Here is a 26,277-nt window from a genome sequence, read left to right as displayed (position 1 = left end):
CACATATAATGAAAGAAAACAATAGGACAGGAACGGTAGGCATTTTTGTGCACTTATGCACGCCCCTTATAGTCCACTTAGGAATGGGGTGAGGTCAGTGGTAGACAGTTTTTGGTTAAAGCTTTTGAGAGTTTGAGAAGAGACCACAGAGTCAGGTAGTGAGTTCCAAGCGTTAACAACTCTGTTACAAAAGTCATATTTTCTGCTATCAAGATTGAAGCGGTTAACATTAAGTTTAAATCTATTGTTTGTTCTTGTATTATTGCGATTGAAGCTGAAGTAGTCTTTAACAGGAAGGACATTGCAATAGATAATTCTGTGTGTTAAACACAGGTCATGTCGGAGTCGGCGGAGTTCTAAGTTTTCTAGTCCCAGGATTTCAAGTCTGGAGGTATAAGGTATTTTGTTATTTATTTATTTATTTATTTATTTATTCAAATTTGTATACCGCCCTATCTCCCGAACCACTCAGGGCGGTTCACAGGCACATAAAACATTTATATACAATTAAAATAACTATTAAAAGACTTATTCTAATGCCAAATATTAAAAATGTAAATATAAATCTTAAAACCAAATTTAAACCCCTGTGAATTTAAAAATCTATAAATTTAAAATCTAAATTTAAAAATCTAAGCCAGTCCTGCGCAGATGAATAAATGCGTCTTAAGCTCGCGACGGAAGGTTCGGAGGTCCGGAAGTTGACGGAGTCCTGGGGGGAGTTCGTTCCAGAGGGCGGGAGCCCCCACAGAGAAGGCCCTTCCCCTGGGCGTCGCCAGGCGACACTGTCTAGCTGGCACCCTGAGGAGTCCCTCTCTGTGAGGCGCACAGGTCGGTGAGAGGTATTCGGTAGCAGTAGGCGGTCCCGTAGATAACCCGGCCCTATGCCATGGGCGCTTTAAAGGTGGTTACCAACACCTTGAAGCGCACCGGAAAACCACAGGTAGCCAGTGCAGTCTGCGCAGGATAGGTGTCATCACGGGAGCCACGAGGGCTCCTCTATAACCCGCGCAGCCGCATTCTGAACTAACTGCAGCCTCCGGATGCCCTTCAAGGAGCCCCATGTAGAGAGCATTGCAGTAATCCAGGCGAGGGCGTCACGAGGCGTGGTGACCGTGCATAGGGCATCCCGGTCTAGAAAGGCGCAACTGGCGCACCAGGCGAACCTGGTAAAAGCTCTCCTGGAGCGGCCGTCAAATGATCTTCAAAGACAGCCGTTCATCCAGGAGGGCGCCCAAGTTGCGCACCTTCCATCGGGGCCAATGACTCTTCCAACAGTCAGCCGAGGACTCAGCTGACTGTACCGGGATGCCGGCATCCACAGCCACTCTGTCTTGGAGGATTGAGCTTGAGCCTGTTTCTCCCCATCCAGACCCGTCGGCCTCCAAGCACCGGGACAACACTTGATAGCTTTGTTGGGGTGGCCCGGTGTGGAAAAATACAGCTGGGTGTCATCAGCGTACAGCTGGTACCTCACAGCGAAGCCACTGATGATCTCACCCAGCGGCTTCATATAGATGTTGAACAAAAGGGGCGAGAGGATCGACCCCTGCGGCACCCCACAAGTGAGGCGCCGCGGGCCGACCTCTGCCCCGTCAACACCGTCTGCGACCGATCGGAGAGATAGGAGGAGAACCACCGATAAGCGGTGCCTCCCACTCCCAATCCCCCAATCGGCGCAGCAGGATACCATGGTCGATGGTATCAAAAGCCGCTGAGAGGTCTAACAGGACCAGGGCAGAGGAACATCCCTATCCCTGGCCCTCAGAGATCATCCACCAACGCGACCAAAGCCGTCTCAGTGCTGTAACCGGGCGGAAGCCGGACTGGAGCAGGTCTAGATAGACAGTTTCATCCAGGTGTAGGGAAACTGATATGCCACCATACTCTCTACAACCTTCGCCGAGCGGGTTGGAGACCGACGATAATTACCTAAAACAGCGGGTCCAGGAAGGCTTCTTGAGGAGGGTCTCACCACCGCCTCTTTCAAGGCGGCCGGAAGACTCCCTCCACCAAGAAGCGCTTGTAATTGCCTGGAGCCAGCCTCGTGTCACCTCCTGAGTGGCCAGCACCAACCAGGAGGGCACGGGTCCAGTAAACACGTGGTGGCATTCAACCTACCCAACAACCTGTCCATGTCCTCGGAGCCACAGGGTCAAACTCATCCCATAAAATGTCACCAAGACCGCCTCAGCCGTCTCACCCGTCACTACAATTCTGGTCCAGACCATCCCGAAGCTGAGCGATTTTATCGTATAGATAACCGTTAAACTCCTCAGCACGTCCTGCAGCGGGTCATCCGCTCCCCTGATGTAAAAGGGAGCGAGTCACCCGAAACAGGGCGGCTGGGCGGTTATCTGCCGATGCAATGAGGGAGGCGGCGTAGCTACGCCTCGCTTCCCTCAATGCCACTAGGTAAGTCCTAGTATAGGACTTCACTAGTGTCCGATCAGCCACCGAACGGCTAGACCTCCAAGAACTCTCTAGGCGTCTTCTCTGGCGCTTCATCCCTCGCAGCTCCTCGGAGAACCAAGGAGCTGGTTGGGACCTGCGCCGGGTCAGAGGCCGCAGAGGCACGACTCGGTCTAAGGCCCCGCCGCGCCTGTTCCCAGGCGCAACAAGTTCCTCAGCCGAGCCGTGAGCCAGACCCTCAGGAATGGCCCAAGCTCCGTCCGGAACCCCTCCGGGTCCATCAGGCGCCTGGGGCGGAACCAACGATCGGCTCCGTCTCCCTGCGGTGGGAGTAGCGGTCAGAAAGTCCAGGCGAAGAAGAGAGTGATCTGACCATGACAAAGGTTCAATGACTATTTCCTTCAAGTCCAGATCTCTCAACCACTGACCAGAGACAAAATCAAGTCCAGAGTGCCACCCCCAATGTGAGTAGGGCCATCAACTACTTGGGTCAGGTCCAAGGCCGTCATGGAAGCCATGAACTCCCGAGCTGCTGTCGATGATAAGCCGGAAGATGGCAAGTTAAAGTCCCCCATGACTAAAAGTCTGGGGGTCTCAACTGCCACCCTGGCCAGCACCTCCAGGAGCTCGGGCAGGCGACTGTCACGTAGCAAGGAGCCAGGCACGCGATCAGTAATCCCACCTGACACCTATGACCCCATCTCACAAGAGGATTCGCACCCAGCAATCTGAGGTACAGTGGTCTCCCTCGGCTCTAGGCTCTCTCTAATCACAACCGCCACCCCTCCACCCCTACCCTGGGCCCTTGGCTGATGGAATGCACGGAAACCCGGCGGGCACATCTCAACAAGGGGCACACCCCCTTCCGTGCCCAGCCAGGTTTCCGTAACGCCTATAAGGTCCGCAGCGCCCCCCTGGATAAGATCATGTATTGGGGGGGCCTTTTTGACTCGGGCCGGTGCGTGGCATAACACCAGCCGAAGGCCCAGGCTCTGAGGGTCTTGACCATCCGGGGAACGGGAAAAGGACGGGGGATCGGGGCGCGCGATCGCCTGCAAACATCGACCGCGCGCCCCCCCAAAACGATATGGTCCCCTCCTTCCGCCATATCTGCCCCTCCCACTTACCGTGCTAATCAGACCACCCTCACCAGCAGGAACGCAATCTCCCCCCCTAACCTCCGAACCCATTAAAAAACCGTCGCGAGCACGCGCAAGGACTGGCTCCCCACCCGACGGGCTACCCCCAACACCCGCCCTACCCCTCCCACCCCTTAAAAAAGCCCTATCTAAAAACCCCCAAAGGCTCTTTTTTTTCGCATGCCACCTCTGTGGGTCCCAAGACCCGTCATTGAGGCCGGCCCTTGATAATGCGGCGGGCCATTCCTGCGAGGCGGGGGCACCTCGCAGGCGCAAGAGTTCCAAAGCAGAATATCGCATAAATGTTCAAAAGCATAAGCAGGAGAAAGAAGACAGCGAGAGGTAGTAGTATAATGTCTGGGGTGGCAGGATGTAATGCCAAATCCTAATGGATACCCATCTGCCAGAATATCTTCGGATGGTGGCTGGCTTAACGCTGACACAAGATAGTACAATAAGCAGATGTAGTCTGATGGTAGAAAGTTATTACTACTCTGCACCAAGCTCAGTCCTAAAATCCATAATCTAATAGAGGTGGTATTCCTCTCTCCGTCCATGGCGTCTCAGCTATTTCCAAGGTAGATGGTTCCACAGTAGATGTTTCAAGATAAAGTCCCACTGCAACAGTCGGTCTCCAATCATCCTCCCGGGAAGTTCCAAAGATGGCCGAACCCAGAAAACTCCGGCCGGCCATACAAAGTGCAAGATGACAAATGCAGGTGACAATGTTGCAGATGGCAATGTAACTTCCTAATCCGGGAAGAAGCAGGCCTAGCTGGGCCCAACCAGGCCAAACTAGGCGGGACACCTCAGCAGGGGCCACCAGGGGATCCTTCACAGCCCTTCGCCCCATGGCCATCCACCAAATCCAAAACAGGACCAGGGAACCAAGGAGGCTGGTAAGCCCCAAAATTATCCGAAATAGCCGAGGCGCTGGATGTCAGGAGAGAAACCCAGCGCGGCTTCCCAACAACTAAATACAAGCCCGGCCTCGTCCGTTGTCCAATGGCCGCCATTCGCCGCTCGCCCATCCCGGTCTCATTCCGACAGCGGGAGTCAGAGAGGCCCACAGGCCTCTCCCGGCTGCCGAAGATGGTATACCTGGCCGGGGCGAAAGCCGCTCGGCAAGCCATCTGGGTCCCGGCGTCCTTTCCTCCATTACCCAGTTGTTTCTTTCTTCGGCTCCTGCCCGGCCGGGTGGTAAAATGGCCGCCGTTCGCAGCTCGCCCTTCCGCAGCCCTGGTCTCGGCAGCCGCGCGTCCAGGGAGGTCCCAAGACCTCCCCCACGGCTGTCCAGAAGATGATACGGCCAACCGGGGGGCGCAGACTGTTCGGCAGGCCGCCTGGGCGCCGCCATCCCCCTCCTCACATAATCCTCGTCGTCTCCGAACTCCGGCTAGGCTGCCATCTTGCGCATGCGCAGAGCCAATTTCATCCTCCTTTTCTTTTTTTTTTTTCAGGAAGTTTAACCAAAAGGCATGATGTAATAGAAGCTGGCAATAGATGTTGTTTACAGAGGAGCGGAGAACTCTTCTTGTAAAATATTTCTGGACTCGTTCAATTGTATTAATGTCAGAGATGTGGTATGGGTTCCAGACAGGTAAGCTGTATTCAAGAATGGGTCTTGCAAATGTTTTGTATGCTCTGGTTAGTAGTGTAGTGTTTTTGGAAAAGAAGCTACGCAAAATTAGGTTTACATATATTATATATTATTATAGTTAGTTATACTTAGTTACTTGGAATTAGTGTTTAAGCTTTGCTGGCTGAGGGATTCTGGGAGTTGAAGTCCACAAGTCTTAAAGTTGCCAAGGTTGGAAACCCCTGCTTTAAAACAATGGTCACCAACTGGTGGTCCGTGGACCACTGGTGGTCTGCAAGAAAATTTTTGTGACCTGCAGGAAAATTATTTGCAGTTTTATATTGCACTAAATCAGGGGTCCTCAAACTACAGCCCCTGGGACAGATACGTGCAATGAACATTTGTGTTGCTGCAGAAAGTTTCCCCCTTCGGGGTCTTCTTATGTGGGTCGGAAGGGAGCAGAAATTCCAACTTGGGGTCTGCTTCACTCTCCTGGTGCAGGGCAAAGGCTGGAGGGAAGTGCCGCTGGTGACAAAGAGCCGGAGGGCCTTGTTCCAGTGGGACTGCCTCATGGCCTGGAACTGGCTGACCATCACAGCCTGCTGAGCCTCCAGGTGCCAGCACCTGGCCTTGCATTCCCGCAGGTCTTACCTCTGCTTGGAAAGCCTATGCTTGTAGTCCTAAGTGCGGTGTTTCTGCTGAGCTTCCTTAGTCAGATCCAATTTAAACTAAGTTGTTTTGCCAACTCTTTCTCATGATGGCTACTTAGCTCCAACAACTGCTTCCTATTGGGGCCTTAAGGAACCCTGACAGGGAGGCGAGGAGTGGCTGGGAGGGGAGAAGTGAGTAGAGGCTGGCGAGGTGCCCCTCAACGTTAGTGACTAACCCTAACCCTTGACGTAACTGACATCGAGTTGGCCCAACTAGTCACATGACCACCTAGCCATGACCATCTAGCTGGTCATTAGGCAGATCATATTAGTGGTCTGTGGCAGGGGTCTCCAACCTTGGCAACTTTAAGCCTGGCAAACTTCAACTCCCAGCTTTGCTGGCTGGGGAATTCTGGGAGTTGAAATCCGCCAAGCTTAAAGTTGCCAAGGTTGGAGACCCCTGGTCTGTGGGATTTAAAATTATAATTTAGTGGTCCCTGAGGTCCAAAAGGTTGGTGACCAATGCTCTAAAACATCTTTGTTGGTTCTCAGCACAAGAAGCATTATATAAATAAAGAAATAATAGCAAACACAAATGTCCACTTTATCATGAGTTAACTAGAATTTTGTCCAAAGGAATGTAAAATAAAATCAAGAACTGATGGCGGAAGAATACTGTTTTCTTAGAAAGATTTAGAAATAGGAAGATCTAGATATTTAAAGTAGATAAAATAATGTATGGTTTTGAACATTTTAAGAGTATGAAAAATACTGTGTACAAACAATGAACATATAATTACTAAAATGCTTATTGGAATTTGAAACAGAAGAGGAACAAGTGAAAGAATGTATGATAAAGTGGGCTAAAAATTAGTTATAATGCAGTTAAGTCCTCGATTTACAACCACAATTGAGCCCAAACTTTCTATTACTAATCAAGACAGTTGTTAAGTCAAACTATTTACTAAATCTGCACTACTATCAATCTTCTCATTGTTCCCATCACCCATCTCCTGCCACTTATGACTGTATGAATGTAACTTTGTTGCTTGTATCCTTACCATTTATATTGATATTGTTTCCTGATTGCTTATTTATAGCTTATCATTAAGTGTTGTATCATTAAGTGTTAAATTTGTATCCTATGACTATCATTAAGTGTTGTACCTTGATGAAGATATATATTTTTTATGTACACTGAGAGCATATGCACCAAGACAAATTCCTTGTGTGTCCTATCACACTTGGCCAATAAAAAATTCTATTCTATTCTATTCTATTCTAAGTGAGTTTTTGCTACCTTTCTTGACACAGTTAAGTGAATCACTGCAGATCATCTGATGATGGGAAAGCTGCAATGGTCATGTGAAAGACAGTCATAATTCACTTTTTTCAGTGCCATTGTAACTTCGGTCACTAAACAAATAGTTGTAAATCAAAGACTATCTCTATAAAGATGGAACAATGGGAAATATGTGGCTGAAAGCATTTAAATTTACAATATATTATAATCTTCAAGATAATTTTTATAAAATAATATACAGTTGGATATATGTCATCAAAGAAATTGTCTAAAATGTACAAAGGCACTTCAAATTTATGTCGGAAATGTGAACAAGAAGGAACATTGTATCATATTGGTGGACATGTAAAGAACATAGAAAATTCTGAATACGTACATATGTACACAGATTCAGAGGATTTTAAGTATTAATATACAATTAAGGCCAAAGGTTTTTGGGGATTGATTGAAAAACAGTTGGAAAAATGTTATGGAATGCTTTTTTTGTACATGATAACTGCAGTGACATTATTGTATATGGAAACTGTATATTGCTACTGAACCATGGCATTGGGAACTGGGTTGCCAAAGCGGAGGTGGCGGGAAGCAAATGTGCAAGACTTCATTTGTGCATGCTTGGGATTTAAAAGATGCACATGCGAAACCATTCCCCTCCACTGCCGGAACCGCCAAACCTGCCGGCGGTCCACAGAACCAAAAAGGTTGTGAACCCCTGCTGTATATGAAAAAATTCTGCATTGCACACAATGGACCAATGGCTGGTGAAGATGACGGAACTTATTGAGATGGCTAAATTGACTTCTTTGATCCAAGAAAAGACAATATTTATGTTTATTCTAACTGGAAAGCCTTTATAGACTTTTGCATGAAACTAAAAAAAATTAACTTGCAATTTCTATTAATGATTACATAGATTATAAACAGAATTATTAAAAGTTTAATAAAATTATATTAAAATAAATGAAGAAGCAAGCTCAAACAAGCATCCAACTACTGTATTATATTTTATTGCTTCATTCCTCCAGTTTCAACATGTTAACTTTTAGTTTTTCCCTTCTCTCAAGATTTTTATACATCCCTCTCTCACAGTTACAGAATGGCAAAATCTCAATTTCAGGATACTGATTTCTTTCATCTTTTTGGTCATATTTAAAGACATATTAGAGGTGATATTGATATAGGGTGTTTACAAGCCCTTCTACTTTTTTCACAATCAAAAATTGCTTTTAACATGTTCGGTATCAAAAACATGAATAAACAAAAGCGTATGTTTTATATCAGTCCACCATATAAACCTCTCACCAGACCTCTTTCTCACTGATCTAAGTCTGAAACTAAATTATTGGTACTTATTTTGTTCTTAAATAATTTTCTGTATTCCTTGCAACAGAATTTTAGCCATGGCCAGGTTTGGTGCCACCTATAGCCACATATTACTATTACCCACCCACCCCCACCTTCTATTTTTCTTAGACTTTGCGTATGTTGGCAAACTATCAGCATAAAAAGAATCTCAATTCTCATTTGAAAAGATTTCTGGGTTCTATAATAACTATGAATGTATGGCTGTATAGCTCCAAAACAATGAAAACTACATGGATTGACATCAAACATCATTTAAATATATTTAACCTGCACGCCTTCTCATCTCATCTCACTGCTTTGAAAGACAGTTAGATCAGATTCTGATCAGATGAATTTTATCACAGCCTAATCTTTCTGGATATCCAAACAAGAATTCAAATACCAACTTAAACTCTGCCTTAGGAAGTCTCACCCAAATACATTTATGAACACCATATCATATTGCTTATTACATTTAGGAAATGTATATTCAAGATGGAAAAAGCATGCTTCATTTGTTCTTTATTAATGCTCCAGGCTGCTTCTTGCTGACAATTTCACAATGCTCTAATAAGCTCATTCTGTGAAGGAGACCCTACACTAGTTTTGGCTGAAAGCTGAAGCATCTATTTATGACTCTACACTGCAGTTAATTCTCAACAGACCTGACAATGAAAATAACATCTACACAATTATCAAGAGGCAAAGTTGGCTTTTATGTGGTAGCTAAACTGATTTATTGTAAGGTTCAGATACTTAACTGCGGGAGTCAATATGACGCATGAAAAAATGCTCATTTTCAGCACCAATGCTCATTTCCCAATATTGTTTTATTCATCATGCTTTGAATTTTCAACAAGCAATAATATTGGGAAAGGAGATTATCAAAGTGTGTTTCATAGTTTCCTGTCTGTAACCAGGGGCATGTGATTTCATATGACTATGTCAATACAGAACAGATAAGCACCAGAATAATATTTTAGACTTTAAAAAGGTATTAACTCTTATATCTTCTACCATTAATTTATTTTGCTTACTACTTATTCTTTTTCTGCACTTTGTGCAGTGGTTTACCTCACAAGGAATAACATGCTAGGTGTACATGTATGTAGAGATTCAATTCCTTTAATTTAACCTACTATCATAATAATGAAGGGAAAAATAATTGCCCAATTTTCTATAATTCATTTGATTCAGGTTTAAGAAATTTCTTACATATCATTATGAAAAAATGTTGAACAACTTTCTAAAGATAATCACTATAACTATAACACTGTTGCCTTTGCTTCAACTGAAAAGCAACGTACAGCAATAGTTAAGTATGTGAATCTAGACATTTTCAATTCAATTCTTCTCATTTTGCAAGAAACCCACTTAATTTTATTACATAAGCCATTATTTTCTAAATGTCCTTTCCTTTATCTTCTAATTTGCAACAGAATAATAGTGATAAACTTTGCCGGGAATGCTGAATTTATTCCTGAAAAGAAGTCTGGCCATTCTTATTACTCAATGTATATACAACCATTTAAGCTAGTTGTTCCATATTTTTATGAGCCCTTATTATTTCATTCTGAATAAAACATTTAATTATAGTGATTGAAATAAGCTGTTGAATGGTTATCCCATTTTCTTGGCATCTTTGCAACATCGTATAGAGCTGTGCAGCATGTCAATATGTCATGCAGAAAGGACACCCCTGCCAGTGCTAGCAAAATAAGTGACAGATATAACAAGACGGTTATATAACAAAGCCAGCAATCAAGAGAACAGTTTGAGGACAACTAAATGAAGCAAATAGTGTATGTTCACTGACATGATCCCAAGATTGTTTAGAAGAAAGAAAAGCTCAGAACTGCTAATCAGTGACACAGAGATGCACAATTTATTGCATTTTTCTAGGCATCAATGTTTACCTTTTGTTAAGTCAGGCCTTGAAGGCTGGCCTGCGGTTTCTTCAGGGTCTTCATTACTACTTTCTGATGCATCACTGCCAGTTTCATCCCCATCATCTTCATCGCTCTCTGTAGTATCACTGGCATCATTATCACTCTCCACTTTTTCATAATCGCTGTCATCCGACTCGTCTTCAGATTCTTGGCTAGGTGAATTCACTTCAGGCAAGAGCTTAGGTCTTTTGGCATCATCAGCACTTTCTGCAGCACCACCTCCCATGCTGCTCAAACCTTGTAGAGATCGTTTCTGGGCCAAGAGTTTTCGATTTAAGATACTGATCCGCCCACTGTCATCCAGAGTCTGAACTGCTGGCGTCCTACTGCCCTTACCAGAGGAGGAATTCTTCTTACGGGGCTGGCCCCCAGCTTTATTTTCATGCAGGTGTTTCATAAGGCTTCTGGTACTTTTGTGTGCGTCAACTTGCTAGTTCAAGTAAGAAATAAATTTCTATTAGCCTTTCTTTCATTATAATTCAATAATAGAAAATGGGATTGGCTGTATAATTATATTTCTCAATTTGAAATTATCTTATGCACATTCCCTGATGAAAAATAGCTATATTAAAAGAGTTAATAAACTAGGAGCTTATAAACTGGGGAGGAATTATAGCACTGTGCTCATTTGATAACCTGCTTTGCTTGTGAAGTACCCTTTTGGATCTGGTCCCGAAACAGTAAGAAGCCACTATAGTTGTTCAAAGCATCATTGCAATTACTTAAGAAGTTCTTCCAAGATCTTCTGAGTTATTCATGTGCATGCCCAGAAGACACTTCCAGCAGAATAGCTAATGAAATGGCTGTTTTGAAGAGCAGATACAGAAGTTACTTCACTTGTGGAAAAAAAATCCTGTTGAATTATTTGCCCAGCCTTGTATATTTATTTCCTTAACTAAGGAAATACCATAAGGATCCATGGTATTAAGATTCTTCAGTAAAGAACACAGATATCTCTTTCTTTTTTAATCTTTTAATCTGTTATATATCATCACATCTAACACATTCCTATACATTATATTTCCATAATACTTTCCATAAGTATGGATGCCATCTGCTATTTGAAACATTACAAAACTGAAGAGATGAACAGCGCTTCCATTATGTTCTAAACTGAAAAGTTATATGAATATACCTTTTAAATGAAGTAACCAATGTGGGCATCAAAGAAGTAGCTTGTTCAATTCTTCCAGAGTTCTGTTAACTGAGAGAACCTAAATTCAGCTCAATGTTCACCAAATAATCTTACTTGCTAGAGCCAGAAAGAAGTCTAACAATCTCGAGTAGATAAGTTTATACATGTATGACACATGTATTTATACATGAGATATTTTATACATGTATAATGTTCAACTGTTCAAGAAAAAACGCTAGGAACCCAGAGTTTTTGCATCAAGTGATTTAGCATTAATTTCAGTCATATTAAAAAAGGAAAGGAAATTATAAATAAAAAGATCCATAAAACAAGACCTGTCTTTTCCTAGGTCCATGAATTCTTCCTAAACTATTATCATTTGTTTCTCCAGGCAGGTTTCAAATTCTAATTCATAATTAACACAAGAGCAATAATGTATTTCTCTCTATTGTATTGTAGGAAGAAAAACCTTCTTACCAAAGGTGGTATTTAGCAAAATTAAGCAAGCACAAAACTGTGCTCTGAACAAGAACTTTAGTTCTCCAAGGTAAAAAAAATCTAATATGTAGAATCCAATAATTTATTTCCTGACCTGATCCCTTTGATTTGCTACTAAAAATGCATTAATTGGGCAGTTTCAAAGTAATTCAATGTTAACAGACGAATCTATGGGTAGTCTATTGATGTAAGAGGTTTTGTCAATATTCAAGAGCAGGATACCGCCAATTATTAGATACAAGAGCTAATTAATGAAGAAAAGTATTAACAGGTCATCGTGTTATATTTTAGAGTGCTTTAACAGAATGTTATAATTTGGTAAAATGGTATCAAGTGGATTGGCTTTACTGTTCATGTATTGCTTTGGGATGGAGGCAGGTTAGACTTTTCTGTAGGGCTGATTTTGATGGAGTTATGGTGTATAAGCCTGGATCTTCTTTTTAATTGCTCAGATATGAAGTAGGATAGCAGGAGCATCCAGCCATTTACACTGATGTCTCATACCAAGTTCCAAGAAATATGCTTTAAGCAGGCAAAACAAGGCAAGCAGCTTGGCATCATTCAGATGTTTTATTTATTTATTTATTTATTTATTTTATTAGATTTATAAACCGCCCTTCTCCCGAAGGACTCAGGGCGGTGTACAGTTTTGGACTACAACCTCTATAATCCTTTGCTAGCTGGAACTAAAAAGAGCTGAAGTCTAAAACATGTGCTAAAAAGGGCTTTCCCCATTATAACAGAAAGAGGTGCCTTAAAATTTAAAGTGCTGTTTCTGCCAAACAGAATTAAATGTGCATATTTCAACACAAATACTAATTTTAAATGTTACTTGGGACTCTAGCATGCAAAGACTTAAGAATTAATGCCTATAAAAACATGTCAGTTTGTCATTGATGAAATTTTTCTAACGTTTATGATTACAAAAGGCCTCCTTTTCATGTTGTTCACGTAATGAGGGAAACTGAAAAAACAACAAGAAGAGATTGAATAACCATTTGTCTGAAATGGTATAGGGTTTCCTGCCTAAACAGAATTGGACTAGAAGACTTCCAAGATTCCCTTCCAACTCTATTCTATTCAACACTTGCTGTTGATTTCCTCTTTGCAATTGTTATATGGATGGAGAAAATGGGTAGACAGGCCACTGCTTCACTAAAATTATGATGGAATATGTTATCAATGAAGCCTAGAAATGCAGACAAGCCTTGATTACTGGTTTCATGTAGAGGAGCTTTTTTTTAATCAGTTAAGAACATGTCAGACATATAGAAGAAATATTTACTGGAAGTTAAGAGTCTGGCTTAATACAGTATTTCAGGACACATTTAAAAATATTTTGCGGTTTCACTCCTATGAAACCACCAGCAATCTGTTATTTCCCTATTATCTATAATGCAAAGATATACAGTAGTGCCTCTGAACTTGGAAGCTTTAACAGATTAACAGAGTTGGAAGGGATTTTATAGGTCATCTAGTCCATGGGTCTTCAGCCTGGAGGATTGGCTGGGGAATTCTGGGAGTTGAAGTCCACCAGGCTTAAAGTTGCCAAGGTTGGGGACCCCTGATTTAGTCCACCCCAAGCAGGAGACCCTACACCGTTTCTGACAAAAGGCAGTCCAATCTCTTCTTGAAAGCTTCCAGTGATGAAGCTCCCTCGACTTCCAAAGGCAAGCTGTTCCATTGGTCAGGAAATTTCTCCTTATTTCCAGTTTGAATTTCTCCTTGACCAGTTTCCATCCATTATTTCTTGTCTGCCCTTCGGGTACTTTGGAAAACAGCTTGACCCCGGACTTCCGGGGGCTCCGCTTCGTTAATGGTGGTCTATTTCAGACCGCCAGTTCTTTGTGATTCTGTAGAGCCGCTCAGAGAGCGTTAATCTGCTGTCAAGCGGCTTGAAAATCTCTCCCTCGGGCAAAGAGGGAGAGGTGAGCATTCGGGCTGAAGTAGAGCCCCCAGGAAAGCCCCAGGAAAATTTCTGGTGGCTTGATGGGAACGCTCCTTCTATAGCCCGAAAAAAGCTCCGGAATCCGGAACGCTTCTGCCAAATGGCGGAACAAAACGCAGCACCCATCTCTGCGACTGAAATGGATTAGTGAAGGACTGCTAACGCGAACAGAGCTGAAACAGGAGCGTTGGCATTTGATTGTAAGAAGATTTTAACTCCCTGACAGAGAATGTATTCGTAGTCAAGATTGGAGATGATGAAAGTAAATGGCGTTTTGTGTATTGAAAGTAAATGGCATTTTGTGTATTGGAAGTGAAAGCTAAGGAAATGCTTATTACAATTGCTGGCGTGGAACCTTTAAGAAGAATATAACAAGATTTTTTTTTTAAATGGAATTTTTTTGTCTCTTTTTTTAATCTTTTTATTACAGTGTTTAAGAAGAAAAGTTTACTTAATTTTTCTTTTTTCTTTTTCTTTTTTTCTTCTTCTTGGTATTACTTAGTTTAAAAATGGCTTTTAAGCAAAGAGAATTAACCACTTCTAAAATACTGGAAATTTCTTCAGTTCAGATACGGAAATTAAAAGAAGATATCAAAGAAGGTTTAAGGAATTTTTTACAGGAGCTTATGGAGGCTCATCTTTCAGAAATAGGTCAAAAATTTGGTGGAAGATATGGTGGAAGAGCAGAGGAGGGAGATGAAAAAATTAAAGGAATCAATTACCCCTATCTAGTATTCAGACAGAGGAAAGCCTGGAAGAACTTAACCAAATTAATTTAGATTTGCAAAGGAAAATAGATGAAGTTCAAATTAATTTGAATTTAGAAAATAAAATAGATGATATTCAGGTTAAGTTAGATAGGGCAGATGAAGAAAGGGTTATATTACAATATAAATTAATGGAATATGCTATAAGGGTGACGGGATTAAAAGAATGTAGGGAGGAAAATTTGAAAGAGATTTTTACTCAGGCCTTTGCTCAGATAGATGGAGTGGAACCAGAAGATTTTGAAGTTAATATTGAAAAAAATTATCGGGTTAATTCTTCGTTGGCAAAGCAGAAGTGTTTACCAAGAGATGTGGTTATTTATTTTACAAATAAGAAGATTAGGTATGGAATTTTGCAAGCATTTTATAAAAATAAATTTCAAATATTAGGACAAGATATAATAATGATGAAGGAAATTCCTCCTAAAATGTTAAGAAAGAGAAAAGAATTTGCCTTTTTAGTGGATGAGCTTAAGAAACATCAGATACATTTTAGATGGGAGGTTCCAGCTGGCTTAACAGTGAATTATAAAGGAAGAAAGTATTTTCTCAATACAGTTTTCAAAGCACGAGATTTCTATACTAATGTATTAAAAATTGGGAATCCTTTATCGATAGATGTTAAGTTGATTGTTGAATAGATGGTGGAAAATGTGTAAGATAGAAGATAAGGGGAGGGAGAATGTTTAATTCTATTATATATTATTATGGTTAATTTTTGTAAATGATTTATTTTGGATATAAATGTGTAATTTTAGGAGTACTATTTGACATATTTGAGGTATAAAGGAATAGGAAGATGGAATATTGTTTAATTTTGGAGGATAGATAGTAAAATTTAGGAATTTGGATTAAATATTATATTTGAGAGATGGATGTAATGTTGTTATATGGTTAACTAGAATTTAATTGTTATAACTGATACATTTTGGATAAGTTATAGGTGTAATTTTAATAATGTTATTTGTTATAAGCAAGGTAAAGTGAAGATTTTTATTATTACAATTGATATATTGTGGAGATAATATAGGATTAACAATAATATTTGTAATATTATTTGATGTATGTAAATGATATCAAAGATATGAAAAGATGGATTATTGTTTACCTTTGGAGGTTGGACAGTAAAATTTAAGAAATTAAGTTGGAAATATGAACTATTCTTGAGAGACTGCTTAAGGAAGAAAGACATTACAGAAGAATCCTTGGTGAATATTGGAAGATGGAACGTTGTTTTGGTATTGATTGATGAAGGTTGGATATTAAAAACTATGTACTTTATTGAAGAACAAACACCAACTCAATCAGAAATTTCTGAGAACTCCAGGAGTGGAATGGTCTGATATATAATGGATTGGAAGAAATGTATTTTCTTTGTTTCTGGAAGGGGAGTTGAGGTTTTAAGGAGTGACTATGGATTATGATTTGTGTTATATTTTAATTTTTGACTGTTAGTTTTATACCCTGTATTCGGTTCTGGGAAGCCCCGGGGGAGAGGGAAGGGAGGGAGGGGGGATGAGGGTAGAAAATGGATTGATGGTTAATGTACAGAGATGATTGACGATGTATAATTAATGTAAGATCGGAGCTGCCTGGCTACCATTTCAGAATGATGGGAAGGAGGGAAGGAGAAGAGAGAAGGAGGTAGGAAAGAGAAGAGGAGGAAGAGGAAAGGAAGGAAGAGGGATAGAAGAGGGAGAAGAAAGGAGTAGGGAGGAAGGAGGAGAGGATGTAAATAAGAGAAGGGGAGGATGGTCGTGGAAAATAGAAGAAGGTAGAGAACGGAAGAGAGTTAAAGGAAGGGGGTGGTGACCGGGCAGGTCCGATTAATTGTATATGATGGTACACTAAATATGTTATTGGATATGAATGTTAAAATAAAACTTTTTTAATTAAAAAAAAAAGGAAAACAGCTTGACCCCCTTCCTCTCCGTGGCAGCCTCTCAAATATTGGAACACTGCTATCATGTCTCCCCTGGTTCTCCACTAGACTAGCTTCATTGTGTCGCCTTAGATTTTAGCTAAACAGCGATTTTACCAGTTCTGTGACCGGCAAAGTAACAATCAATTCCTAATAGACAACCAATTGTGTATGCCTCCAAGGCTATCCTTTCTCACTTGCTAGTCGGTAACCAAGGGACGAGTGGTAACCATTCGAGAGGACTTAAGGGTCATCCACCGGAAGAGGCAGTCTGTAGGAAAAGATATATGAGAACAATCGGGGGGAGAGGGGGGCGCTGTTAAACACGAGTTCTACCTGCCTGTGACGGGCTGCCCACACGATCACACACTCCGTCCCTCTCCCCGGCCTGCCTCCAAGATCTCCCCCGGCCTGCCGGTAAGTCACGCCGCCACAGCTCCTTTCCGTTTCCTGGCAACGGCACGACGGGAGGGGGCTGATCTCGCGGAAGTCACAAAGAGCGGGGCCTGAGTCAGTCAGTTGCGCATGCGCGCCTGGAAACCACAATTCCGGATGGGGAGGGCAGGTGCGACTTTCCGAAGGGAGGCAGCCTACCCCGGGTCCACCCCGCCTTCTTCTTGACGTCACCGGAGTAAACAGAAAGAACTTGGGAAAGTTTTCCAATAACGCCTTTATTTACAAACAACTGGGCGAGCCCTCTCCTCCCCACCCCCGCAACAAGCTCCGTCACCGGCTATTTGCTCTCGGGAATAGTTAGCTTCGGTTTGCTCTCCGCAGCATCAGGAATAAATAGCAAAGTAATCCGAGTAGTTCGGCTATCAGTGGCTTGATGGGAGCTCCGTTCCTCTGAGTTGTGCGCCACGGTCACTACTGATTCATTCCTAACCGCGCCAACTGAAATCGGTGGGACCCAAGGAAGGCGAGCCTAGCTAATCTGCAATCGCTGACACGCCGAAGGGGGCAGCTTCCTCCGATCGGACCCCTGTGAAAAAAGAATAGGAAAAGGGCACGCTTGTTCAGTTGTCAATCCACAGGGATTTCTTTCTTTCTTTCCCTTCAAGCCTGAGATTGGGAACTGATTGGGATGGAATACAGGTAGTTCTTGACTTATGTTGCTAAGTGAGATATTTCCTTAAGTGAGTTTTGCCTCATGTTTTGACTTGTCTTGCCACATTTCTTAAGTGTATTGCTGCAGTGGTTGCATTGGTAACACCGTTGTTAAGTGAATCTGGCTTCCCCATTGACTGCGTACCAGAAGGTCACAAAAGGGGATCACATGATCCCGGGACCCTGCAACTGTCATAAATAAAAGGTAAAGGTTCCCCTCGCACATACACGATAGTCGTTCACTAGTTATCAAGCATCCAAATGTAAATCACATGACCAGGGGGATGCTGCGACAGTCATAAGTGTGAAGAATGGTCATGTCACTTTTTCCAGTGCTGATGTAATTTCGAATGGTTACTAAATGAACTGTTGTAAGTTGAGGACTACCTGTATTCCTATGGGTCCCTAATTTCTTCTCAAACATACCTTGGAGGCACGGTTTCAGCCAAATACTGAGTTCTTGTATTTCTAAAATACAAGACCAATGCATGACCAAAGATGCAACTTGCTTGCAACAAAGTCTTATAAGGAGAATATACTGGCAGAGTTTTAACCTGTTATAAACTTTTGTGAGTTTTGCTGCGGTGAAGTACCACAGCAAGTTGGGGTACAAGTGAAGTACCACTCTCAGTTGGGGGGCCGCTGTGTTCTTTCCAGAATTATCATCTGAAAAACCTAAGCAATATTTATTTGACAGGATGTAGTGGTAACCATAATGTCTTCTCCAAGAATGAGGGAAGAAACCTCTTTTCCAATATATACACTATTTTCACACTTTTATACACTACCCAATCCAAAGACTGGGTAGCTTATATTATAACCCCTTAGAATAATTATTTCCTTCTTTTTTGAATCTTACCACATTTTCAGAGAAATGAAAGTGACAGGTTGCTGGGAGAGATAAATAATCCACTCAAAATTGGCTTTATAAATATCTGTGCAGAATTATGCTGTGTACAAAATAAACAGATCTAGAATTCTCTGAGGGGAAATTTCAAGGTTTCGCTTGCTTATAAATTATATTAACCCTACTTTGGGCTTAAACTTTAGTGTTTGAATTTTATTCTGTAAAATGCCTGAAACTATACCAGGTGTTCATAAATTGTTCCAAGGAATGCAAAATAAAAAGAAAAAAGTTGGGGGTGAACTCATAAGCTGCCCACAACCCTAGGCCTCAGGTTGCCTATTTCCTGAAATAAACCAAGATTTACAGACCACAGTAATTGTTTATACAACATCCTGGATGTGCATTATTTATACTGTGTATGACCCCCTACATCATGAGATGCGGACAACAGTATGTTCACTTGTAAGATAGTGTCTAGAATAGAGATCCCTCTTGCTTAAATTAATATGAATATGTTTGTGCTAAATAGACCAAAATTGTCCAATACTGTTTTTATGGTATTATACAGTATTATTATTACAGTATTTTTAAAGTATATTGACCATGTTATGCATGCAAATTCATAGGAGAAGGTAATGATGCTAGGAATAGTTATTGGACAAAGAAGGGTCAAGGAAAGAACATGCTGGCTTGATAATATCAAATCTGATGCAAAGTTGAACATACAACAATTGAAAGAAGTTGTGCTTGACAGGATAGCATGGAGAGTACTTGTTTATAGAGTCACCAAGTGTCAGACACGAGTAAATGATTAAAAACAAACGAACAAACTGTTCTTACTATGAGCATGGAATGCTTAATGTGGAATGGGTATGTTTAAGACTGGGAACTTAATCTGCTTGTTATCTTATTAAAAGTATTATGTGAAAGACTCTGTTAACCAAGAATCTATGATGGGCAGTAGAAATCAACATCTATGGGTCTTCATGGTGAAGACTATGGCATATGGAAGATTATGATTTGGGAAGTAAGACAAATAAATGATAAGGAGCATGAGTTAATGAAATGAAAAAAAACCAGATCTACTATGTTAATTTATGAAAGGGAAATCATTTAGTAATCTGAATGAAGATAATCTGATCTTGTGGAATGGAACTGCAGGAAATTTTGAACTGATTAAGAATGAAAGTACTAGCATATAAAAATGTATGAACCAGTGTCATATTGATTGTTGAGAATGTATAAAAGTGTAGAAATCTTCACTGAATAGTGATAAGCTCTGTTCCCCATTCTTTTTATTCTCTTATAACTTTAATTTCTTTGACTTACTATCACATATTCTTTTTCTTCATTTTTGCATAATATTGTTTACCCCAAAAGAAAACAGTGTGATGGGTGTGTAAACACAGAGAGATAGTAAACACATGGGTGTGCACAGGGGTTTCATAAAAAAAAAACACCCCAATCATATGCTACCCTAAGTCAAACATGACAATGTCTTTGCAGGATCGTATTAACTTCAGTGGTTGTGTTGTTTTTAAATGGTACTACTGTGATAAAAGGGGAGCCATACCCTGCTCATATATGTTATACGATTTTCCATCCCATTGGGAATCAAGCAGATCAAACTCAGATGGTATAGAGAAAGACAAAGGATTTGTTTCTGGTACAAGAGTCTGGTACGTAGAAAGCTGCAACTGGGTATTTGCTAAGTGAAAATGGCCTATTGGTCTCTGTTCAAAACTGGGTTGGTTCTGGACATCATGATCTGAGAAGTTGTTTAAAATACTGGTGATGGTTTCTTCATCCACTGATATTTCTTCTGAAAAGTTGATGGCTCCATTAGCCCCCAAGTCCTGTCTTGCCACTAGAGGAGCAGCCTCAGCAGGATGTCCAAGCCAGTGAACGCCAAGAGACTCCTGAGACCTTTGCTTGGTGTATTGAGAGAAGACTTCAGCCAGGGAGTGGATTTGATCAGCTAGCATACTGATAGCCCACCTGTCTGAATCGGGGCTCGCATTCATTGCTGGAAACAATCCTATAGATGGCCTTTCTGCAAATAAAGAAGAGTCTACACCAAAGCTGCTGTCAGAGGAAAATGTGTATTTTGGCGAGCCGAAACCACCAGGGTTGCAAGAGGTCAGCCTATCCTCTCTTTCTGGGCATGAGAGACTCTTGTGCTCTTCAGCAGAAAGAAAAGGGAATTGGGTTTCTTGAGACAATTCCATGCTGACGGCTTCAGTCTTCATGCTAGGGACAGTCATACTGGTTGGAAATGGAGACTGAAGAGGAGCAGGAAGCATTTTTACATTAGAAGCCTCTGGAAGTTGCGAAGAAGAATACTCAGGTGCCCCTTCCCTGGCTGGACCTGGCTCATGAAGGAAAAAAATGACTTCATTTGGCTTCAACGGCTGCAGTGTGTTTCCAGAACAATAATTTTGTTTGGAGGAAGCTGGAGAAATACCTCTGGGTGTGGAGTCTTGGTTCTGGATGTAGAGAGCTTCTTTGTCCCTGTGAGAATATAAACAATTCCATGGAGTCGAGCATCACTGGAAATCACACAGAGTCACAAGCCTCGTCAGTGAGGCTAACTGTAGCTTTTATTTATCATATGTAAGAAAACTGAGCTACAAGCTTCAGGGCATTTTTACAGCCCCAAATATCATTATGAACATTAATAATGCAGTACAGGAAGCAAAACAAGCCATTTGTAAAACCAATGTAACACTGAGCTAATTCAGATTGCAAACATAAGCAATGTGTCAGGAGAAAAATAGGGAGCCTGAAAATTAAATTCAAGCATCACTTGCAGAAAAGATTTTGATCTGAGGTGACAGTTCCTTCGGCAATTATAATTGTGTAGGGACAATTAACTGGGAGATTTAGAAACTGTAGTTTAAAAATGCCTGAAGAACATCAGGCTGAGAAAGCGTAGTCTACATTAGAAAGCATTCTGATGGTTTGTATGAGACCTAGCAGAATCTGACTGATCTTACAAAAACTAAATATGAGAAGATTTAGTTATAGGAGATCACCATGAAATTGCAGGGTTGTAACTAGTCTCTCTCTTTCACTCCCCTCCCCCGCTCTCTCCCTCCCTCCCTATATCATTCTCTCTCCCCTTGTATTTCTCCCTGTATCTGTCTCTGCCTATCTTCTATGGAGTCATCACAGATCAAACTAGATTCGTAGGAATTTTAATTAATTAATTAATTAATATAGGCAACAGAGCTGTTGATAAAAATGGCTTTTTTTAATATTAGATTCAATACAGAGTACAAACTGCTTAATATGCTTATCTCTGATTTCGGTAGCGCTTGTCCTGTTTTTACAGACACTTGAGAAAAATCACTTCTTCTAGTTATTTTATCCAATCTTTCCATATAAAAATCTTTCACACAGGAGACGACTTCCGGTATCCAGCGGCAACGGACGTCTGGAAGGCTTCTCCTGCCTCCAGTGCCCGAATCCGGCCGCCGCCGAGGCCCTCAGGGGCCAGGTGTTCCGAAAAGGACACCTGCCGCACGGACGGCTCGCCAGGGGTCTCCCAGCCGACATACAGGACTGTGGGGACCGATGCTGGCGCGTCCTAGGCTTGGCGGGGTTTGAGGCCACAGGCCGCGCCATTATTTTGGTCGTCCCCTGGGCCGCTGTGCCCAGTGATACCGGGGCATTGGATTTATAACTGCAGCAGCCTGGTGGTGAACAGGGCACGGAGAAGAATTGAGGAGGAGAAGGGAAGGGAATATCGGTAAATGTGAGTGGAGTGCTCCGGAGTGCGGGGGGGTTTTTTCTCCCCTGCGGTTGGAAGGAGCACGAGTTATTCTGGAGAGAGGAGAACTTAAAATAAGAAGATTACCGGTTTTGTGGAGCTCTGGAGAGAAGAGGTGATGGAGAAATTTAGGAGGGAAGGTTTGAGGCCCCCCCTCCTTCTGGGGAACAGTGGTGGCGTCCAGCTTCCGCCTTCACTATGAGAATTTTGATGACATCACTTCCCTTCGGCTTCCTGGTTGACTAACTGTACTCTGGACTCGTTGCTCCTGTGAGTGCCCCCTGGTGGATCCGGAGGAAATTACAAGGATACTGTGCCTGCCTGATTTTGTATTTTTTTTTTTTCCTTAATGGCAAAAGGTCAGAGACCAACTGCTGGAGAGATGGAGAGAATTTTGGAAAAGTTATCTAATATGGACAAGAAATTGGATGAAATAAGAGCAGAAATTGTGACTATCCAAAAGGATTTAAAGGATACTCAACAAGTTTCAGCAGAAAACAAGCAGAAAGTGGAAGGTTTGGAGGGTGAGATGCGGGCAGTGCAGAAAAGAGAGGAGACGACAGGCAATGCTGTGCTTGGACTACAGATGGATAAAATGTCTTATTTCCTTAGGTTTCAAAATTTGGAAGAAGTGGACCAAGAAGACTTGAGAGATGTTGTGACTAAATTGTTGGGAGAATTTCTTGGGAGAGGTGTTGATTTCATGAATTGGGATGTGGATCGAGTTTATAGAGTTAATTAGCAATATGCACGCATGCAGTTCCTAGAGAGGTTCATGTCAAATTTGTGAGAAGAGAGACGAGATGAAATTCTTAGAAAACATAGGAGTGGGGCACTGATTTACAGGGGCAGGGAGATAGCCATTCTGAGGCAGATTCCCAGACAGGTACGTGAAAAAGAAAGAAATATTATTTTTGTCAAGCAAATTGTACCAGAAGGAGTGGGCTTCAGATGGCTGATGCCAGAGGGATTGATGATTTTCCGGGAGGGCATTACGAAAAAATCAGTACAATTGCGGAGGCTACGGCCTATGTGGAGGAACACAAAGCCTCCTGGAATCAGATGACCCAGGAATTGAAGAAGGGAGGTTATAGATCATGGGCGAGCGGCTGCCGCTGTTGCGGCCCTGGAGTTGGGTCAGGCTGAACCCAGAGTTCTGAGATCCAAAACTAGGAAGTGATAAAGATATTTGGGATTGTGTTGGTTTTCCTTATTCTCTTTTGTACGATATTCTGTTTATTCTTGACTCTTCTTTATTACGTATTTAAAATTTGTAAACTTAGCTACTTCGTGTCACCTGCTTGCCATATGGCTGTTGTATGTGTTAAAAAATTTGAGTAAAATTCTTATTTTAGATAAGAAAAATGAAAATTTACCATACCTGAAATGTATTTGTATAAACCTTTTTTGACTAATAAAAACTTTTTGAATACAAAAAATCTTTCACACAGATAATGGCACTTGTGGTAGCATGTATTTCTGTGTAGACCGGATGTCTCTAAATAGACACTTCTGATTACAGACCAGAAATCATAAATGTCTTTGTTTCCTTCAACAGAGCTATGGCTTATTTCGCCATCACTTCTTATCTCCCATCCCATTTCTGACAGATGACTTCCTCCAACAGACCTGAAAATTAAAAGGATCAGGAAAGGAGCAAATGCTCTAGTGGGGAGTTTTTAGTAATCTATTACCTTGTCATTCAATTATTGTCATCCTATACTTTGTCTAGAATGAGCCACAACTAACAGGTTTAAACTTTATGCTCAACTCAAAACCATGATTTACAAATGGTGTGTAAATCTCTACATCTTGCTAAACCATCATATAGTTAAGTGATGGTTTAGTGATGTCAGCTACTGTGCTTTGTAAATCATGGTTTAAGACTTCACACAAATATATGAAACCACTCGATTGTGGGTTATTCAGCAAACCAAGGGGTACACAGGGTGACAATGATTGGATGATATTATGATGCAGGTGATTGATGTAGCCATTTCACTCTAAACATCTAGTAGTAGTCCACATGGCACATGTAACTCAACCATAAGTAGCTGAGTTTATGCAATATTCAACCCACAAATGAAACAAACCACATTACGGTTTAGTACGATATGGGAACTCAGTCCTGGTCCAGAAGTACCCGTAAACATCACTTGAGCTGTCAATGTTTTTACCTGAGGATGTGGTTTCTGCAAGTGATCAGCTTTCCTTTTCCATTCTCCCTCAGTGCAGTGACTTGCACCCAGACCCAGCTCAGGTCTTTGCAGCATAAACGTATGATTACATGCTGATTGTGTTTCCCAGCACTCTGCCCTGAAACTATAAACATGAAAAATGAATACCCAGCTAAGCCATCTAAATGTAGCAAGATGAACCTAACCAGTGATGGGTTGCCCCCGGTTCGGTCCGGTTCTTGTGAACCGATAGAATAGAATAGAATTTTTTTTTTAATTGGCCAAGTGTGATTGGACACACAAGGAATTTGTCTTGGTGCTCTCAGTGTACATAAAAGAAAAGATACCTTCATCACGGTACAACACTTACAATACTTAATGATGGTCGTAAAAACAGCGGGAGGTTCCACCCATTCACCCGGATGTCATTATGGACGATCTGTGCATGTGCAGAAGTGTGCAAGTGAAGCAAGCGTGCATGCGCGCTCCCTTTGCGAACCAGTAGTAAAGGTAAGTAGAACCAGTGGTGGGATTCAAATAATTTAACAACCAGTTCTCTGCCCTAATGATTTCTTCCAACAACCAGTTTGACAAACTGCTCAGAAAGTTAACAACCGGTTCTCCCGAAGTGGTGCGAACTGGCTGAATCCCACCACTGAGTAGAACCCACCCCTGAACCAAACAGGAAGAAAGAAGAAAAGAGCCTAGATTAAGTGAAATCTTTTCCATTTTTCTATATTCACAAGGATTACAAAAGGTGTTTATTAACTATGGATCCTAAATACGTATCTTTTAAGACTTTTAAAATATACTTGGATTGGAATTTGGTATGACTGCAGTGATGATACATAGCATTTAGATACATCTTTTCTAAGTTCTCACATCAGTTCACATATTTTTTCTGTAATCATTACAACTCATTAGGGCAAGCCAATTATTTATTGAAATTTGATTTATGCCTATTTGGACAGCATGACTTGTAATTTGTATGAAAGATTGTCATTTTGTTATGTCCAGATTCCTGTTGAGATGGTTACTAACATAGCAAGTGGGTAATATCAATATCATCTCAAATGTTGTACAGAATTGAGAAATGTTGTGAAGGGCTTAACATTTACAATTAGGTAGACATAGCAGAGATGGAAGTGGGAACCAGACATTTACAAAATTAACAATAATGAAAAAAATAATTGTAGGGTAGAGTCTACAGCCATGTTTGGTTAAACTTGGCAACTTTAAGATATGGGGACTTCAACTCTCAGTACTCTTCAGCCAATTCCTCAGCCAGGCTATTGGTAGCTGAAGTTCTCACATTTTAAAGTTGCCAAGTTTGAGAAGTATTAACCTAGAGCAGTGATTGCTAACCTTTTCCAGACCGAGTGCCCAAAGCGTATGTGTGCCTGACCCTCCAAAATGCAATGCACGTGTGGCCCCCACACGTGCGCGTGTCCCCTGCATGTATGCACGGTAGAGACCCGAAGATCAGCTGGCCTGCAGGAGGCGTGCATGCATGCATGGTGGAGCTGAGCTGGGGCAACAGCTCGCGTGCCCACAGAGAGGGCACTGCTTGCTACCTCTGACACATGTGCCATAGATCGCCATCACGGAACCTTAGAGCAATTCTTCAGAATGTTGAAGACCACCAAAAATCCTTGGCTGTATGGCTGACCATCCTGACCATATATAATGGGAGTCCAATATACTTGAAGATAACTGCCTGAGAAAGATT

General features: G+C 41.7%; 2 protein-coding genes across 8 annotated transcripts in view; both read right to left on the bottom strand.

Moving 5' to 3' along the window:
• RRP36 (ribosomal RNA processing 36) overlaps window positions 1-17,155 on the bottom strand; it is a 48,375-nt gene extending 31,220 nt beyond the window's left edge. Inside the window, exons 1-3 of one of the 5 annotated variants that reach the window (XM_058165136.1) lie at window positions 16,982-17,155; window positions 11,512-11,580; window positions 10,344-10,806 (exon numbers count right to left, since the gene is read on the bottom strand). In XM_058165136.1, the coding sequence (XP_058021119.1) occupies window positions 10,344-10,773 (430 nt within the window). In that variant the 5' untranslated portion in view covers window positions 10,774-10,806; window positions 11,512-11,580; window positions 16,982-17,155. The remainder of the gene's footprint in view (window positions 1-10,343; window positions 10,807-11,511; window positions 11,581-16,981) is intronic. The other 4 variants (XM_058165141.1, XM_058165140.1, XM_058165137.1 and 1 more) reach the window with 4 other exon arrangements.
• A 152-nt stretch (window positions 17,156-17,307) lies between these two features.
• LOC131189182 (neuronal PAS domain-containing protein 4-like) overlaps window positions 17,308-26,277 on the bottom strand; it is a 35,895-nt gene continuing 26,925 nt past the window's right edge. For 2 of the 3 annotated variants that reach the window (XM_058165124.1, XM_058165122.1), the window contains 3 exons: window positions 24,549-24,693; window positions 20,173-21,110; window positions 17,308-17,627 (listed from right to left, as the gene is read on the bottom strand). In XM_058165124.1, coding sequence (XP_058021107.1) covers window positions 17,575-17,627; window positions 20,173-21,110; window positions 24,549-24,693 — 1,136 coding nt within the window. In that variant the 3' untranslated portion in view covers window positions 17,308-17,574. The remainder of the gene's footprint in view (window positions 17,628-20,172; window positions 21,111-24,548; window positions 24,694-26,277) is intronic. The other variant, XM_058165123.1, reaches the window with a different exon arrangement.

This window comes from Ahaetulla prasina, chromosome 1 (assembly GCF_028640845.1).
Source record: "Ahaetulla prasina isolate Xishuangbanna chromosome 1, ASM2864084v1, whole genome shotgun sequence".
Lineage (NCBI taxonomy): Eukaryota > Metazoa > Chordata > Lepidosauria > Squamata > Colubridae > Ahaetulla > Ahaetulla prasina.
The sequence above is the reverse complement of the archived record's forward strand: the minus strand, read 5'-3'. Positions and strand labels throughout refer to the sequence as shown.